The 17,789-nt window shown below is 59.6% G+C and overlaps 1 protein-coding gene, 1 long non-coding RNA gene and 1 other non-coding gene across 4 annotated transcripts; 2 read left to right on the top strand and 1 right to left on the bottom strand.

Annotated features, from left to right (window-relative positions):
* Window positions 1-714: 714 nt before the first annotated feature.
* On the top strand, window positions 715-15,810 carry LOC121162544. Of its 2 annotated transcripts, none has more exons than XR_005884812.1 (6): window positions 715-969; window positions 1,118-1,186; window positions 1,427-1,521; window positions 2,018-2,090; window positions 2,130-2,166; window positions 15,791-15,810. It is a non-coding gene; the product is annotated as an uncharacterized LOC121162544 (long non-coding RNA). The 2 variants fall into 2 exon arrangements; XR_005884813.1 differs by lacking the exon at window positions 15,791-15,810 and adding an exon at window positions 2,989-3,219 and having other exon boundaries at window positions 715-855.
* LOC121162689 lies at window positions 1,276-1,351 on the top strand. Its single transcript, XR_005884826.1, has one exon. It is a non-coding gene; the product is annotated as a small nucleolar RNA R38 (small nucleolar RNA).
* Window positions 4,430-16,873, bottom strand: ST6GALNAC2 (ST6 N-acetylgalactosaminide alpha-2,6-sialyltransferase 2). The gene is made up of 9 exons (XM_040989613.1): window positions 16,629-16,873; window positions 14,467-14,527; window positions 11,284-11,458; window positions 10,815-10,983; window positions 10,433-10,571; window positions 8,877-8,980; window positions 7,165-7,248; window positions 6,150-6,249; window positions 4,430-5,098 (listed from the first exon to the last, which is right to left on the bottom strand). The coding sequence occupies exons 1-9, from the start codon at window positions 16,754-16,756 to the stop codon at window positions 4,931-4,933; spliced, it is 1,128 nt and encodes a 375-aa protein (XP_040845547.1). The 5' UTR covers window positions 16,757-16,873; the 3' UTR covers window positions 4,430-4,930.
* Window positions 16,874-17,789: the final 916 nt, after the last annotated feature.

The raw sequence follows: 17,789 nt of genomic DNA, 5'->3' as shown, positions 1-17,789 counted from the left end.
TCTAGGCCAGGGTGAGCTAGGAGCCAGGCGCTCCGTCCTGCTTTCCCATGTGGGTGGCAGGCACCTGACCTCGGCTGCCTTCCCAGGCACATTAGTGGGGAGCTGGGAAGGAAGTGGAGCAGCCAGGGCCTGAGCAAGGATCCCCACACGGTGTTCCCGCCACGCCACCGCACCCGCTTCCTTTCGCAGGGTTTTGCTCCAGCCTCTGGGCAATTGCCCGGCTGCCCTGGGTACTGTCAGAGACGGGGAGCCTGCTCCCGCTCCACAAACACACTGGAGGTCCCCAGGGTGCCCAGGCAGGAGCAACAGCGGACTTGGAGACAGCTGGTCTGGAGCTGCCAAGTGGATCCGAGCAGAACAGCAGGTGCCTGGGCTGCGCGGTCTGCCCTTTCTGGTCCTTGCCCCCAACCAACCCTGCAAACGTCCTTCTCTGTCCCCTGCTGCCCACCTTCTCCCCACCCCCACCACGTACAAGTCCACAAGAGCCCTTGCGTGCAAGATCGACCTGACTCTGCCAGCTGCTGCTTGCTGTGTGGTCTTGGTGAAGTAGGCCAGGCGAATTTGTAACTAGTTTCAGAGCCCGGAAGTTGGCCCCTGGTGGCGGCCACCACGGCTTGAACTACATTTCCCATCAGCATTTTCTCCACATCGCGATAGCTGCGGCGAGACTGCGGCGAAAGACTCCCGCGCAGGCGCGGTCCCTCGTTCTTTTCAAAGTCGGCCGCGTGGCTGGCGTCATGGCCGCTTCCTCGGGTGTGCAAGCCGGGTCCCCGGTTCAGGCCTTTGCAGATGGCAAGGCTGCAGGGGCGGGCGGACAGGTCTCTGCCACAGTGCTGCAACACCTCGGAGGCGGAGGTGCCGGCGATAGGCGCGCGCCCTCGTCGGGGGTGGTAGGGTGGACGTGTGGGGTTCCTAGGGAACTGGTCCAGGAGACGCCGTGGGGTCCACGGGGGTCTTTGCAGGTGCCAGGTGCGGCTTGGGGGAGCGTGTGTGTGTGTTGTATTAGGGGGTCCCGCGGGGACGTGGGACTGCGGGAGGGCTCCCCCGTTGGAGGGTCACGCGTGGGGCGCGGGCTGGCCCTCCGGGTGTTAACTCACGTTTTCTCTCCATCTCCAAGGCGTTTCTGTGGCGGCCGCGGCGCAGGTGCCAAGGCGAGCTTCGGGGAGTGGATGGACGCCTGGCCTGAGTAAGGACGGAGCCAGGGTGCAGCATGGCGTGGGGGCGTGGGGTGCGGACCGCTCGGGGGTCAGTGTGGGAAACCCACGCACCTGCAGGTTGAGCTGAGGATGAAGTGAAGTTATCCCTGTCTGAAACGACTTATCATGAGGAGTGCTGTCTGGCTGAAGCTCAACTGTGAATCCAGCTGCGAAGTGCGTGGCGCGAGGCCGCCTGCGGTCCCAGCATGTCACGCCTGGTTCCCTTACAGCATAGGGGAGCTGGCCGGAAGGCGGGTGAAACCCTCAGACGAAGAGGAGGGGGAGGAGAAGGCGGCGTCTCCACGTGACAGATTTCCTTAGCCAGGTAAGGGTCAGGCTGGGCTGGCAGCCATGGGTGCACGTGGTGTGACCCAGGCACGGGAATGGGAGCTGAGCTGACCCGCTTTTGGCTCTAGTGCTTAATTCCAGCATGGGGACGCGTGCCCAGCTTGTTATTTTTAGCTAGCCGGGGCAGACCTCTAATCCACTGTCTTGGAAAGCTGCAGGTTGCAGGCTTGTCCTGTTGGGGAGCTGCGCGCACACAGGTGGCCCGCGAAGTGGCCTCTTGGTGACAGCGGAGGGCTGAGTGGCGCGCACTTGCGGGTGGTCGTCATGGGCGCTCTATGGAGCAGCTGGGGGCGCCTGAGTCATGATGATGTCAAGTTATCCCTGGCTGAAGGCAGAGAAAGGCCTTCCTGTGTGGAACGTGTCATCTGAAACTTGGTGTCCCCGTTAGCCTCATGGAACCCTCAGGCACTTGGGACCCGCCATGCCCAGAGGTCATCTGAGTGAGTGGATTGCTGTTTCCCCTTCCTGGCCAGGTGCGGCTTGGCCTCCCGTCCTGAGGCTGAACTGGGACCTTCTGGGCACTGTCCTGAGCTCCCTGTGCAGGTCGTGCCACGGCAGGCTGACTTCACTATTTTGCTCTGCCAGGTGTCACAGCTGGACAGGATGGATGGCTCCACCTGAGGTGGGTCAGGGGTTCCCTGATATCACCTGTGTGTTCTGCGCTGACCGCTTGTGTCCTTCTGAAGCCGGGAGCTGGTGATGCCTGGTTACCCTGTCAGAGGGACCAGAACGTGCCCTGGGGCTCACGGGGCTCACTCCCGCTGGGGACCCACTCCAGGGCACTGGCCTTTGGTGTTGGGAGAGCCTGGGTGTGGTGGCTGACCCTGGGTACTCCACCCTGTAGCAGTGACTGCAGGGCAGGTAGCCAGGGCTGCTGCTTGCTGCCAGTGTGGACTGAAGGAGTGCTGGTTGGCATAGTTCTAGGGAGTGAATGCACTCCGAGATTGTCAGTTTTTGAGTGGGGACGTGTGGTGATGCTGACCACACCTCTGCTGCTGTGATGGCATTTGGGTAAGAAGGGCATCTGGGACAGCCCTCCTGGTTCATACCAGGCAGCTTGGCTCTCCTGAACTTGACCTCAGTCCTGTCTGGCTATCATGGCTGGCAGGCGGCTGCAGTTTGGACAGCAGGGGCTGGTCTCGGAACAGGAGAGCAGAGTGGGGTGAGGGCAGGATGCCAGGGTTAGGTGTGCACAGTGAGGCCTCCTGTAGAAATGAGGGGGTGTGCTCCACTCAGGAACCAGGGAAGTGGGATTCAGGGTGAGGCTGAGCAGCTTAAAGCTCCCCAGCCTGTGTTCTAAGTTCTTAAAGCTCCCCAGTGTTCTAAGTGGCGACTGCTCCCCAGCCTGCAGGCACAGCCGTTCCTCCTGGGTTAGCGTTTTCCCTGGTTGGGGTTTCGAGTTGTGGTTGCCTCTCATTCCAGCACTGATCTGTTGCTCTTACAGGGGCCTTCGGTGATGCCCGGTGGGAGCTGCAAGTCCTACCTCTGCTGGGTGAGCTCAGCGGGACGTTTCACGATTACACAGCGGGGTCAGAGTCCCGTGTCAGTCCTCTGGGTGCTGGTGGACCCACAGTGACTGCAGCTGGATTAAGAACATGCATGTACTCCCTAAGCCCCGGGAGCATCTCCGTGGGTGTATGCCTGCTGGGGCCCTGCACAAATAAAGTGTTTTTAATTAAGATTATTGTTTTTAGTAGTTGAGAAAGGTGTATGCCTATTTGGACTGCTGATGGTGGGGATGTCTGATGCGGAGTTTGGTTGAAGTCTTTCTAAGGGTACAGTCCACCTTGGCCAAAGGAGTTGTCCATCCTTTGTGGTGCTCAGCATCTGAGCTGGTTGTTCATCTCACCAGTGCGCATCTGGCATGCTGTCCCCTGCACAGGGGTCAGCAGCTGAGGAGGCCCAGTCCCAATACATGAACCCCGGGGTAAAGCTACAAATCATGATTTTCTGTGTGGTCGGAGTCTAGCCCTCAGACCTGACCCATACATGTGCCAGATACCCAGGCTGGCGTGGGCTGCTCTCAACCTTGGTTCTCACCAGTAGGGATTGCATCCTGACAAAGGAGTTTCCCAAACTCCTAGCTATGAGACCACCTCCTGCCATTCATCGGCAGGTACAGTGGCTTTGCCCAACCACCCCACATCCAGGCCAGCTTTTATGGGTGGAAAAGTACCTACAGAAGTCATGGGTAACCTTGTCCCTGGGAGGTGGTCTGATGGCTTTCATTCCATAGAGAATGAGGTCTTGGCTCCATTGCTTTGCTCCCCAGGTGGCGTAGGTGGGTGAGCAAAGTGCTGGGGCCTCTTACCCACACACTAGGAGGGAGCTGGATGGGAAGTGAAGTGGAGCAAGACTTGAGTAGGCAGATGGCTTGTCCCTCTGGGCTGCTACACACCCACACTGCCTTAGCACTTGGATCTGATGAAGGACTGGTTAAGTCCTTCCCGACCTTAGGGAGAAATGAGGCATTGTGGATCAAGGGGTGCTTGCAGTGGTGAGTTCCAGGGCAGCGCGCTCCTCTGTGATGCTAGGACTGAGAGCTGTCAGCAGTGGTGGGGGTGTACTCTGTCCCCCACTTCTATCGGGCACTAGGAGGGTCAGCCCTGCAAGGCCACCGCTTGAGGCTTGAACTTGGGCCTAGCTCCCCTGGTTAGGTCCGGTGGGACCCACCTCTGTTGTCATGCATGTGTGCCATCAAATTGGCCAAAGAGAAAGTGACCGAGGCTTAGGTGGTTCTAAAAAACCACCTTTTAATGTCACTTCAGTGATGGCATTGCCTACACTGCAGGAGTTTAGATCTACTGGGAGACAATGGGACTCACCATCTTTACAGACCCAGCCCTGGATGCCACACTCTGCATGCCCACCAGCAGACAAAATGATCATCCATGCTTTATTAAACACCTCAGATAACGCTCTGCCTCTGCTTAGCCCACTGTATCTGGTTTCGAGGAGCAGAAGTAAAGTTGTTGAAGGTTCTTAAGGTTTTCTTAAAGTTGGTGAGCTTCCTGTGGGGGCTGTGTGTGGGGAGTGTCGGCTACGATAGTGGTCCACAGGCTGTGTTGTCCCATTGACATTCCTGTAGGCACCAGTGCTAGCCGGACGATGCCCTGCTCTAAGGCTCACCTGCCCCTCGCCAGGTGTACCTCATGGGAAGGAGAGTAGAAAGATCAAACAGGGTGGTTCCCCTCTTCCTTGGCCAAGGCCGAGGTGTCTCAGATCCACAGATTTTCCTTGGATGAATTGGCAGTCGGATTGGGTATCCTGCACAGCACGGGTGAACAGTGTGCCTTCCGACAGGAGATGGTCAAGGGAGCTAAAGGTTGCACTCTGGGGTTGAAGGGCGCAGTGAAGGGCTTGTGGCCACACTGCGTGCTGTGGGATCAGCGCCGGTACAGCCACAGGATGCCTGCCTTGTGCAGGTCCCTCCACAGGGAGGCTTCCAGCAGCAGGTCATGGTTTGCGTAGAATTTCAGGGGCTTCTTCTTCCGGTCGTAATAGTGGTTAGAGTATTTCTTGTAGTTGTGTGTGATAAACCCATAGGCACTGACCTGGACACGGAGAGCCAGTCATTGGGTTAGCAGTTATTGAGCTGCAAGGAAGTGCAAGCAGACTGGGGAGGGGAGGTGAATCCTGGAAGGTAAGGTGCCCCCATCCCCACCCTGCCCTCCAGGGAGGTGGTCACCGCGTGAACCATTAACAACACAGGCTCCACACACTGCCTCATTGGCCCCTCCAACTTTAGGTCTGATTCCATGGAACAAATGGGGAGACCGGCTTACAGGGGTGATGAGGCATGTCCCTGAGCCAGGGCTAGTGGGTGGCAGAGCTGAGATGCAAGTCTAGAGCTACAGTCTCTAGATGCAAGGGTGAAGGTGTGAACCCCTAAGACAGTGAGCTGAGAGATCACGTTGAATCTGGGAGGAGGGGGTCCCATCACCCACCCCCAGCATCATGGGGTATCAGGCTAAACCTCCACCTGTGGTGTTGACATCCCATTTGGGTGCTGGTTCAAGTCCCAGCTGCTCCACTCCCCATCCAGCTCCCTGCTTATAGCCTGGGAAGGCAGTAGGGAATGGCTTAAGTCTTTGGACCCTGCACCCATGTGGGTCTCCCACATGGGAGAAGCGCCTGGCTCCTGGCTTCAGACCATCCCAACTCTGGCTGTTGCAGCCATTTGAGGAGTGAACCAGCTGATAGGAGACTTGTCTCCCTCTCTGTAGTTCTTTCAAGTAAAATAAATCTTGCAAAACTGAAAAGCAACAAACTGAGAGAAGGCAAAAGGCCAGTGTGGCGTTTGCCCTGCAGCCCTGCTCCTGGCTTCAGGGCAGGTGCACAGCCCAAACTTGAGCCCTGCTATTCAATGCCTGCCTCCACAGCTTGCACAGGCAACATCCCGTGGCAGAAGTCTCCTGTCCTTTCTGGAAGATTCTGCTTCAGGAAGAGCCTCGGTTAAGGCAGGAAGGGGCTTCCCTGGAGAAGAGGCTGAAAGGGGCAAGCGCTAGGCTGGTGGCCACGGGAGCCAAGTCCGGGTGGGCCCAGCACCAGCCTGGGGAAGGGTGGGCTTGGTTCCCTTAGTGTGTAGGCAAGAAGCCCTCTCACCTGGTCACAGGTGTGCAGTGCTGTCATCAGCATGATGGCCCCGGTCGAAGGCATGTATATGTTACTGAATTTCGTGTGGATCAAGTGTGATTTCAAAAACCTGCAAGAGACACAGCAAAGGAAAGGCATGGGAGACCCAGAGAAAAAGCTGCTGGCTGCTTACTGGTCCAGCTCTGGATGCTGGGGGCCATTTGGGGAGAGTGAGCCAGCAGGGGGAAGATCTCTCTCTTTCACATAAAGTCTATAAAAAGAAAAACATGCATGAAGAGCAGAGCTCCCTGGCTGGAGGAGGCTGTGCCCTTCCCCTTCCTGCAGGCCCCCGTCACTCAGTGACCACAGTGCCAAGGGCAGCGGTATGGGCATGTCCTGCCTGCCCCAGCAGGATGGGGGACAGCGAGTGGAGAGCCTGGGTTCTGACCCGGCCTGGGGTCACGTGGTGGCTCAGCCCTCACCCTCTGAGCTGTGACCACCCCAGCATCATGAAGTCAGGGGGAGGGGTGGCTGCGGTGTAAGCAGCCATGGGAAGCCCAGTGGCTCCACCTCCAGTTAAGCTCCGTGCTAATTCATCTGGGAAAGTGTGGTGGGAGACTGGGATGGAGTTCCAGGTTAGCGGCTTTGGCCTGGCCCAGCTTGGGCCATTTGGGGATCTTAAAGAGAGTGCAGGAGGAGGAAGGCAGGGAGGGAGATGGACTGCCTGGGCTGGCAGGTTTGGGCTTCTCAGCTGTGGAAAGCTCCGGCGTGCCCGCCCACCCAACACCTGTGGCTGCCCACACCTGGCCTTCTCCAGGTGAACAGTCCCCAGTAAGTAAATTAACAAACTACCTTGGGGGTTTCCTGTGCATTTCCTGTTGATCGTGCCCCAAGGTGTTAGGCCTAACAGGGAATGCTCTGGCCTTAGCACAGGTGGGGTAGGGCTACCCCTACCTGCTCAGGCTGGAGACCAGGACTCTGCCCCAGGCCCCTACCGGCCCTGGCTGCCTTGGGCGCTGGGGGCGGCCACCCACCAGCCCCTTACCTCTCCTTCAAGTAGCTGATGAAGGCTGGATGAAGCAGCTTGAACTTCCTGGCAGAGGTTTCGGGTCCGAAATAGACGGCAGGCCTAAGAGCCACGGTAGAAATGGACAGAGCGTCCAGGGCTGTCGTAGGACAGGTTGGGCAGCGCGGGCAGGGGGAAGGCGCTGGGGCGGCGGCGCGTCAGGGTGCGGCGTGGCCGCGGCTGCGAGTAGTAGCGAGAGAAGGGCGTGTAGAAGGTGGCGGGCAGCACCGAGGGCACCACGTGCGGCTTCCCGCGCAGCAGCACCTCCATGGGCGGGCAGTAGGACAGTGACGAGGGCGGGGTGAAGAGGGCCGGCGGCGTCTGGAAGGAGCAGGTGGACTGCGGGTCGTGCGGCGGCGGGGGCAGCAGCGGGAAGTAGAGCGAGGCCGGGGGCGGCGGCGGCTCCGGGCGCGGGCAGGGGAAGGCGCACGGGAAGCAGCGGTTCTGGGGCAGGGGCGCAGTGGGCGGCTCGAAAAAGGGCGGCTCCTTCAGGAAGCGAGGCACGTAGGGGGCGATGTAGGACGGGATGCCCCGCACCGGGCCGATGTAGGAGGCCGAGGTCGCGGGGCTCTGCGAGAGCGACCTGCCGGCGAAGGGCGCCGGGGGCGTGAGCGACGGGTTGCGGGACAGCGCCTTCAGGCCCGACTGCGAGGGCGACTTGGAGGGCGGCGGGGTGGGCAGCTGGCCGCCGCCGCTGCCGCCTCGCGGCACATGCTGGATGTGGGGGCTGGGGGTGAGGGAGGACGCCCGCGAGGAGGGCTGCGAGGTGGTGGGCGTGGGCGGGTGGGAGGGGGGCCGGGAGGAGGTGCCCCCGCGGGTGGGCGACGGGGAGGGGTTCGAGCCTCCCGAGCTCCCGTAGGGCTGCTGGGCGACGATGTTGTTGGATCGGGACTGGGAGGGGGACTGGGTGGGGGACGGACTGGGGGTGTGGGAGGGGGAGCTCATTGGTGTTGGGGAGGCGTCGTCCCACCCAAGGGCGCGGAGGGGTGCCTCCCGGAGAGCCGAGGCCCACCCCTGTCACAAAGCCCACCCTGGTGACAGCAGCGCCTGGCAGCAGCAATTGTTGGATCATCATCTGCGGGTGGGGGCGGGTGGGGGTGGGGCGCTGCGCAGGTACCCCCACCCCTCTCTACCCCACCCAGCTCTGGGGGGCGGTGGCGGCCAGAGGTGGGCCTGGCTTTGGGGGCTCTGGGGAGCGGGACACTGGAGAGGTGGCTGTGTCCTCTTAGTGGCCTGGGCAGAGGATGCTGGGATTGTCCCAAATCCACAGGGAGGAGGCCCAGATGCCAGACAGGGTTCAAAGGAGTTGGGCCCAGGCCCGGCTACTGACCACTGCCTGGGAGAGTGAGACAGAGAAGATAAAGTGTCCTTTGTTCCTGGCACATGGGTCCCAGGGCTTGGGCCGGGCCCTGGGGGGGAGGAGGAGAGGGGCGGAGGCTGGGACAAGGCAGTGGGACACTGGCCTTGCTCTGTGAGCTGGGCGCTCAGCACAGAAGGCCCAGCTCGGGCTGCCTGGCTGTGTCCTGGGGCAGCTGGCACCTGGGTTGGTCACAGATGGGAGCCAGTCCTGCTCACCCCACCAGGAGACTTCCTGGGACTAGAAGGCCAGGCAGACAGCAGAATTCCCTAACACCAAGGATACTACCTGGGGGACCGCCAGTCTCCAAGGCCTCCCACCGAGTCCTGCTCACCTGTCCGCTTTATCCCGGCCCTCAGGCACAGGCACACCCAGGATAGCCGACCTCAGCATCAAGTAGTCGCGCATGTCGGAGGGGATGAAAATATAGCGGAGGTCCTGTCGGGGTGGTGGAGACGCTGAGCTCTGGGGCAGGGGGAGGCAATAAGGCCACAGGGGCGCTCCTGCTCAGAGGGGACAGCCCTGCCCCAAAGGGTACATCCCCCATGTGCCACAGTTCCTCAGAATCCTGCCCTCTGAGAGGGGGTGCCCAGCTGCCGTGCCCTTGTCGGTGGCCTGGATGTGGCGACCCATGCATGGAATTTCTCTAATGAACAGTAAGTGCAGAGTGGAGGGGTGATTGCCTAGCACGGAAAGGAGCTGGGCCTGGGTGAGGTCAGCTGTCACACTGGTGGAAGGGACCTGCTGTTGGCCACCTCGCCTCTGAGGAAGCTTGCCCATGCAGCTCACAGTCTGGGAGACCCAAAGCCCTGAGCTGCTCCCATAATCCCTCTCGCATCGGCATTCTGAAGTTTGTGCCCTCAGCAGCTATGAGAGGCTCGACTCTGGCCCAGTGAACAGAGCTTGTGGCCAGGACCCCACTGAGTGACCAGCAGGTAGGTGCTGGCAATCCCACCCAGCCGAGGTAGATGCCCCTCTCTGGGGCACTGGAGGGGAGAGGCATGGGGGTACCAAGAGCCCCTAGAGCAGCCTCGACTCACCGTCCTCTCTGACGCTCGGTTTCCTAACAGGGCACAAAAGGTCCCCAAGGCTCTTCTGGTGGGTAGTGCAGGCAAATGCGAACACTCGCGGCTTTGGTCAAGGGCAGAGTAGGGGTGGGAGGACTAGCTGGGTGGCTGTGGCCAGCTATGTTCCTGATCTTGCTTGGGTCTCTGCTTGGCCATCTAGACACAGGCATGCTGTGGCAGCCCTGTCCGTGGCCAGGACTAAGCTGCGGCCAGCAGGGGCAATGTGTAGCCTCTCCCAGTGCCAGCTACATCATGCTGATGGCGCAGGAGAGCAGGAGCTGTGAGCGGGGCCGTCTGAGTGGGATCCTGGCCTTGATGCTGATTCGAAGGAAGAAGGGGCACCAGGCTCATGTTATGCTGCAGGAGGTTAGCACAGCATCCCACATGGGCACCAGTTCAAGTCCTGGCAGCTCTACTTCCTATCCAGCTCCCTGCTAATGTGCCTGAGAAAGCAGTAGAGGCTGACCCTGAGCACTCGGGGCTTTGCACCCATGTGGGAGGCACAGATGGAATTCCTGGCTCCGGCTTCCACCTGACCCATCCCTAGCTGTTGTCGCCATTTGGGGAATGAACTAATGGGTGCAAAATCTTTTTTTTTTTTTTTTTTTTCCTATCCTTCCCTCTCTCTAATCCTGCCTTTCAAATACATCTTAAAGAAAAATAGTGACTAGGAACTGTTCATCTCCTGTGCTACCCAAGGCTCTGAGGAGGGGGCTCCCAGGCTCCAGCTGGCACAGTTGAGACCCTAACACACCTGCTGCGTCCACTCACCCAAGACCCACCCCAGTGAAGGGACCCCAGACGCAGCCCAGCAGGGGCCCACCTGTCCTTGGGGTATTGAAGTGAAGCCCAGTTTCGAGTAGGTGATGAGCGAGTTCTTCATGGTGTTCACAGTGAAGCCATAGAAGGAGATCTTGCTACCCACGTCCTTCTTGAAGCCTTCGATCACAGCACCGTTGAGTCTGGCACAAAAGCAGTCCTGCCAGGCTGCTTGGTTCCATCTCTGGGACCTCGCTGTAGCACCTGCACCCCACCCCGTGGCCTGCCCGAGCCTCACACGTGCAGCCTTTGGGGGGCTGCTCTGTGGACGGCTCAGCCTGTGTGGGCATCTGCCTGCGTGGGCACCTGTGCCCCTTCCTCAGGGTCTACCGCTGTTGTCAAGCCTGCCCCTGCCATGCCCACGCAGACAGCCCGGCCCTGCATACCTGAACACATAGTCGTGTGCATCAATGTTCCGGCCCTGGCTGGACCCGTTCAGGATTCCCCCATTTCCTACCACGGCGCAGCGGATACAGGACCGCGGGTGCTTCTTGAAGGCGGCCAACAGCTCTGCGCTCTCAGAATTGTTCAGGAGCTGCAGGGTGGAGGTGATGGCTATGGTGGGGAGGGGCGGGGTGCTGTGAGAAGGAGTGCACCTTGCCCTCTGGGCCGTCCACCCGTATCCTCAGGGCCTCCCCAGTGCTTGTCTGGACCTCACCTGGCCCCACCCAAGTGCAGCAGTGGCTGGCCAGAGTCCTGTGTCCTGGTCACTGTAGTCCCTCTGCCCAAGGGATGGCCCCAGAATGGCCAGAACCACTGGGCACCTTCCCTGAGCCCCTGGTGATTGGCAGGAGGCTTGGCTTACACACCCACCCTGTCCTCAGGGTCAAGAACAGGAGGAAGGGACCTGCTGACCTTGGCGGGAGAGGCCCTGCCAGCCGTAAGGCGCTCTGTGCTGGCTCAGTGTGTCCCAGAGCGTGGGGCTGAGGAGGCCTCCCCATAGCAGCACGGGAACCGAGAGGTTGAACAGGTGACTGAAATGCTGATGTTGCTGGATGGCCTGGCGGAGTGAACGCTGGCAGGTATGGCTCTGTGGGTAAAAGGATCAGATGGCTGAGCCCAGCAGGTGGAGATCTGTGGAGACCATGGTGGGGCTGAAAGCTATCCTCCTCCTGTCCCCCCAAATGGTGCCACCTCTACCCCAGTGCAAATCTGCAAGTCATGTTGAAGTGGCCCAGTAGCCGGTGGGATGCCCAGAGTGCCCTCCATGTAGCCTTGTGCATTCCTTTCTGTCCCAGGTGCCATGTGCACATGGCCTGGAGGTTCTGGCTGTGCCCTCCCCAGCCTCATGCTTGGGCCAATTTGGGGGCTTTCTCCAGGGATGGAAACATGGACCATGGGGGCCCCTGTGATGGAGACATGGGGGCCTAAGCCCTCACCCCAGCTCTGCCAGCTGCCCACTGCAGGGGCTGTTGTGGGGACGTTTGGGAAGGCTGGTGCCCCATCAGGATCCTCCCACCTCTACTCTGTGCCATGTTCCTATTGCAGTCTGTGACCTTTGCAGAAACAAGATGAGGACCTAGGGGGTAAGGTTGGGTCTTAACTCCAGGTGCTGGCATCCTTGCAAGGCAGGCAGAGACCAGAATGAGGTGGCTCCAACCCCAGGAGCCTGGGGAGCTCTGAGAAGCCGGGACAAGGCCGTGGTGGGGGAGGGGACACAGGTGCCACAGTCCACCCCAGGGGCTCTCAGCTGCCCTGGTCTCTGGTCACTTGCTCTAGCTGCCACAGGGAAAGGGGTGCCTGCCCCAGGCCTCTGGCTCGTCTGCCCGTTATCCCACAATGCCAGATCTCACACAGCTCGTTTGCAGCATCACCAGGATAAAGCAGAATATGCTGTGTGGCCATGACTGCTATAAGGAGAGACGTGAGAGTCCAGAAAAGTGACAGGCAGGGCAGAAGGACGCAGTCAGAGCCGCGGGGCTTATGGGAAGCTGGGCTGACGGCAGACGCTTGGAGGTACTCTCCGGGGCTGCGGGTGTTTGGCCTGGTGGCGAAGACACCTGCAGCTTACATCTAGCACCTGGCGCTCATGTGTGCAGGAGGTGCGTCTGGCGAGCATGCAGCTTGCTCAGTGCTACGCTCGTCTGCTGCCCACAAGCCAGGGTGACACAGTGTGACGTCACATTTCACCATAAGTTCACATCGGCAAAGTTGGCATGACGGCAGAACCGGCTGAGTTTAACACAGGGAGGTTCATCAGTCGTTGCCCTCTCCTTAATGGCATGCTATTCCTGCCTGTTTCGTTCTGTTGTTGGTTTTGCCTGGTGGTTTGTGGTGTGTCCAAAGCCACTGTTTTTACAAGATGGAGGCTGAAGGGACCACAGGAGCCCTAGGGACGACTGAGGTCCAGGCACTCAAGAGATGCTGCAGATGGCCCCGTCACCTGTCCCAGGCCACCTGTCATCATCACAGCTAGACTCTCATACACAGTGTGTGCTGAAGCCTCCGTGGACGTGTGTACCTGGGAAGCTTTTGTTTGGTGTCAGATTAATTTGAAAGGCAGAGCTGACAGAGAAGTAAGGGCAGAGAGAGGAAATGAGAGATCCTCCACCTGCTGGTTCATTTCTCAAATGCCTGCAAAGCTGGGAACGCTGCTGGGTCTCCCACCCGAGGCGTGGGAACCCAAGTGCTTACACCTGCTGCTGCCCTCCCAGGGCACAGAAAGCTGGACCCGGAGCACTGCAGCCGGGACTCTGACGTCCCACACGGCGGCAGCTTACCTCACCGTGCGCAATGCCTGCCCCTTAAGCTCTTCCTAATCCAGCACACCCAGCTGGGCATGGGGAGGGTGTCGCACACAGGGACTCAGAGCCAAGCTCAAGGTCAGCTCAGAGGCTGCTCTCCCAGTACGCCCTCTCAAACCTGAGCTACCCTGAAAGTGGTGCCTGCCTTCTTGGTACCTCCATTGGCTGCTCTCTAAGAACTATACTGCCTGGTGTGGCTGCCGTGAGCTTCCGGGATGGGATGCAGGCCAGGAGTTCGGGGTTTGGGGTTGGGGCTGGTGTCATGGCATAGCACATTAAACCTCTGCTTGTGGGCCCGGTGCAATAGCATAGTGGCTAAAGTCCTTGCCTTGAATGCGCCAGAATCCCATATGGTCGTCAGTTCTAATCCTGGCAGCCCTGCTTCCCATCCAGCTCCCTGCTTGTAACCTGGGGAAGTAGTTGAGGACGACCCAAAGCCTTTGGGACCCTGCACCCAAGTAGGAGACCTGGAAGAAGCTCCTGGCTCCTGGTTTTGGATTGGATCAGCCCCAGCTGTTATGGCCTCTCGGGGAGTGAATCAGTAGATGGAAGATCTTCTTCTCTGTCTTTCCTCCTCTCTGTATATTTGACTTTTCAATGAAAATACATCTTATAAACCAACACTTCTGCTTGTGACACTGCCTGCATTCCAAACCACAGGTTAGCTTAGGTGCCACCTGCTGTGCTTCTGAGCCAACTCCCCGGATGTGCCTGGGAGGGCAGCAGAGGACGGTGCAAGGGCTCTGTCACCCACACGGAGACTTGGACGGAGCTTTGGGGTCCTGGCTTCAGCCTGGGCCAGCCCTGGCTGTCACAGCCACTTGGGGAGTGAGCCAGTGAAGATCTCATTCATGTCATTCACCCTTTCAAAAATATGAAAGGTAAATCTTGGGGGGGAAATCCTACAGATAGATAAAAGATAAAATTACAAAAAAGATCCCTGGGAGTGCCTTGGGGTCCCTCCCGCCTCCTGGGACCCCTGACTGTTGCGCAGGGATTTGTTCTGCTGCAGGGCCCGGAATGTTCTCTGGCACCTATCCGGCTCCTCCCGGAGTGGCCGAGAGCAGTGTGAATGTGGCTTTTAGAGGAAGCAGGTCTGAGACCGTAAGATTCCCCTAGGGCACGTCATGTACTGTTCACCCTACAGGGTTTCCACAGTGCCTGGTGTTGGTGGTCTGCCCAGCCCTACACCCCCCCACCGCCCTCATCCCTCCGCCCTCATCCCCTCGCCCTCATCCCCTCCTCACTAGCACAAGCGAGTTCTGAAGTGCCACACAGCGGCCAGCAAGCATACCTTTCTGGTTCCAAAAAAAAGTGCCCTGAGTCCAAAGAGTCCTCGGGATGAAGTGGTGTTCCTGGGAAAGAAGGCAGGAGTGAAGTGGGGCTCTCACAGCTGCCCCGCCCCCTCAGCAGGTCCTGCCACGTTCCAGACACACAAAGCAGTCACCCCAACTACATTCAGGCCTGCTCTGCGAATACGGAAATCAAGATAGCCCTCCGCCAAGGGCACAATGAGGCTCTGTGCTGTCCCGTACAGGAAGCACCCCCACCCCACAATGCTAGCTGCTGCTGTCATGGACACGGGTGAAGGGGTGATGTCATTGCCCACTCCCAGTTCCCAGGAACGACCTGGCCCTGGCCCCAGGGGTGGCCAAGCTGCTGCCAGGGAGCTGCCCTCACCCGGAGCAGGTAGGGCTTGGGACTGGCAGGTACAAGGGCAGGACTTGGTTGGGGTGGGGCGCGGGGTGTCCAGGTTTGTCCTCCTCCTGGTTGCCTATAACACCCTGGGAGGAGTGGGCAGTGGAAACAGTAGGGGGTCTGTTTTGGCCTTCTCCCCCTTCAGATGGGCCACCTATGCACCCACATAATCTGGTGCATTAAAAAAAATGGAAGCGTTCAGCTTTGGCTGCTGGAGACCCGGGCTGCCCACCCCTATGCCAGGGGCTGGGCTCCTTCCCCCCAGTTTGCCTAGTAGTGGCAGGGCTTGAGGCCTGGGAACCTATAGGTGCCTGCGACTTCCCCCAGTTCGCCCTCTCAGCTCCCTGCCCTGCCTGGCCATGCCCGGAACCCACCCACGCCCCTGTGGGAAGCCGGCTCCACCTGGGAGAAACCAAAGCACTGCTTTTTTCATACAACCACACTCACTCAGCTTGAAGTCTTACTAACACTTAGTCCCCTACCAGGAGCCTCCTGCGTTCCTTTCTAGAACATTCCAGAACTTGCTTTTACAGGTGCAGTAGTCTGGGAACCACTCAGTGAGAGGCTCCTCCCTGACCCGCAGGAAGAGCCTTCCCCTCTTGCAGGACCCATCCCTGGTGCTGGGCTGGCCTCTGCGGTCCAGTTTAGGGGTGTCCCACGGACTTCACTCCCCCTAGGCGCCCCGCCTCTCTCCAGAACCACACACATGCACCTCCTGCCGCCTTCCCGGGTGCCAGGCTGCAGCACAAATATCCTCGCGGCTTTTGAGTTTTCTTTATAAAAGGTGAAAAATCCATATTAAAACAACAACAACAACAACAAAAACCCAACCCAAACCAAAACTATTGGGGCCAGTGTAGTGCTAAGGTTCCCACCTGCAGCACTGACATTCTATCCTGGCAGCCCCGTTTCCCATCCAGCTCCCTGCTTGTGGCCTGGGAAAGCAGTGGAGGACGGCCCATAGCCTTGGGACCCTGTACCCATGTGGGAAACCTGGAAGAGCCTGGCTTTGGCTACTGCTAACTTTAGGGGAATGGAAGAGTTCTGTTTCTCCCTCAATCTCTAGAACTGTAACTCTGCCTTTCAAATTAGTATTTTTTCCCCCCCAAGGACACTCCTTTCTAAATGCCTTCCACCCCTACGGGGCTCCTTTCTTGTGCAATTTTTGGCCACTAAGAGATTTGGCAACCTGGGGAAGATGGGGAAGTTAGAAGGGAAGAAATGGGCCCTCTGGCCTCCATGAGCTGTACCTCACAGAGCAAACTCCTCGCTCGAGATCCGGGCCATCCAGTGCCAAAGGCAGGCTCGCAGGTGTGTCTCCTGGCGGCCCACAAAGGAAAGGAAGGCTCCCGGGAGAGGCCGGGTACAGGAGGCCCGGGGCGGCAGGGGAACTTGGGATCCAGACCCGACCTCTGTAGCTGGGTCCGGCAGGCAGTTGGCGCCCAGCTCGAAAACTGGGGGTGGGGCGGGAGATGCTGGCTCTCGGCCCCGCCAAGGGTCCCACAGCAAGGCTGGAAACCGAGGGACTTGGGTCCCTACCCAAAACAGAGCGTCTGAAAAAGTGCGACGCAGGAAACAAACAAAACCTGTTCAGATCAGACGCAGAAGGCACGGCCACGGAAGTAAACGGGGTGGGGAGGATAGCTCGGGCACAGCGTGGGGTCCTTTTTGACCCCCGGCCGCCCTCCGCGAGCCACCCCACGGGGTTCGCGCGCGTGCACGCCGGCGCCGTCCGGGTGGGCGCACGGCCGCCCCTACCTGGCTGGGGTCCCGGGTCCCGAGGGCCACGTGGGCGCTGAGGAGTACAAGATGAGGAGGATCCCCGAGCAGATGGTCGAGAGCAGCAGCAGCCGCCGCCAGAGGCGATAGTGGCGCGGGGGTCTCATGGCGCCCTGGCTCAAGCGCGCCCGTCCGATGTCCGGCTTGGAAGGAGAGCAGAGGCGCCGGGTGGGCCTTGAGCTCCACCCCCGGAGCCGTCCGGTGCCCTGGGTACTTCGAAGGCGGCGTCCTCCGCCGCCACGATCCTGCCCATGCACGGGACAGCGCCGCCGCCAGCCCAGACGGTTCCGGGGAGACACCACCTGCCGCGCTGGCTGTGTGTTGCGCGCTGCGGAGCGGCTCCAGGGTTCTCCACCACGCCAGAGGCAGGTGGCCGGCGGCCGCTGCCCTGCTGTCCCGGGAAGGGCTTTCAGATACCCCATCGCCAGCGTCGGGGAGCCGGGCCGCGGGGGTGGTGTGCCGGGGGAGGGCAGAGGCTGTCATCCTCTTATTTGGTGACTATGGGGGAGGACGGGCCTCACATTGCCTCTGTTACAGAGGCCGGCCTAAGGCCCGCCAGGGCTGCAGAGAGCACCCCAGGGGGCCGGTGGTAAGGGCAGGGCCTCCCGGATTGAGCGCATTGGGCGATTGCTCTGCAGTGGGCAGTGGCCAGGGTGGTAGAGAACCCATGAACTTGTGAAATACCCCAGACCCTCAGCTGGCGGGGTCCCTGGCCCCTCTCAGGCTGGGAGCAGCAGTAGGTATGTGCCCAATCACAGGGTCCTGGAGGCTCAGTTCTCCTTCCTTCTATGGTGTGGACCGACTCAGATGCCCCTTGCTTCCCCACTGGCCAGTGCCGCTGGCAGTCTGTGCAATTCAGATCTCCCGTTGCTTTTTGTTTAATTTCATGTTCCTCAAGAATGTCCAACGTGTGCTACTCCATCATAGAAAATACTCCTGGGTTTTAAGATTTTTAAAAAATTATTTTTTAACGTGGAAGCTTCCAAGACAGAGAAAAGATGTTCCATCTGCTGGTTCACTCCCCAAATGGTTTCAAAGGCTGAGGCTGGGCCAGGCCGAAGCCAGGAGCCCTCTTTGGGTCTCCCATGCGGATGCAAGGACCCAAGGATTTGAGCCGTCCCCTGGTGCTTCCCCAGGTGC

The sequence above is a fragment of the Ochotona curzoniae genome, unplaced genomic scaffold (assembly GCF_017591425.1).
Source record: "Ochotona curzoniae isolate NIBS_2020 unplaced genomic scaffold, NIBS_Ocur_1.0 contig_523, whole genome shotgun sequence".
NCBI classification, from domain to species: domain Eukaryota; kingdom Metazoa; phylum Chordata; class Mammalia; order Lagomorpha; family Ochotonidae; genus Ochotona; species Ochotona curzoniae.
The sequence above is the reverse complement of the archived record's forward strand: the minus strand, read 5'-3'. Positions and strand labels throughout refer to the sequence as shown.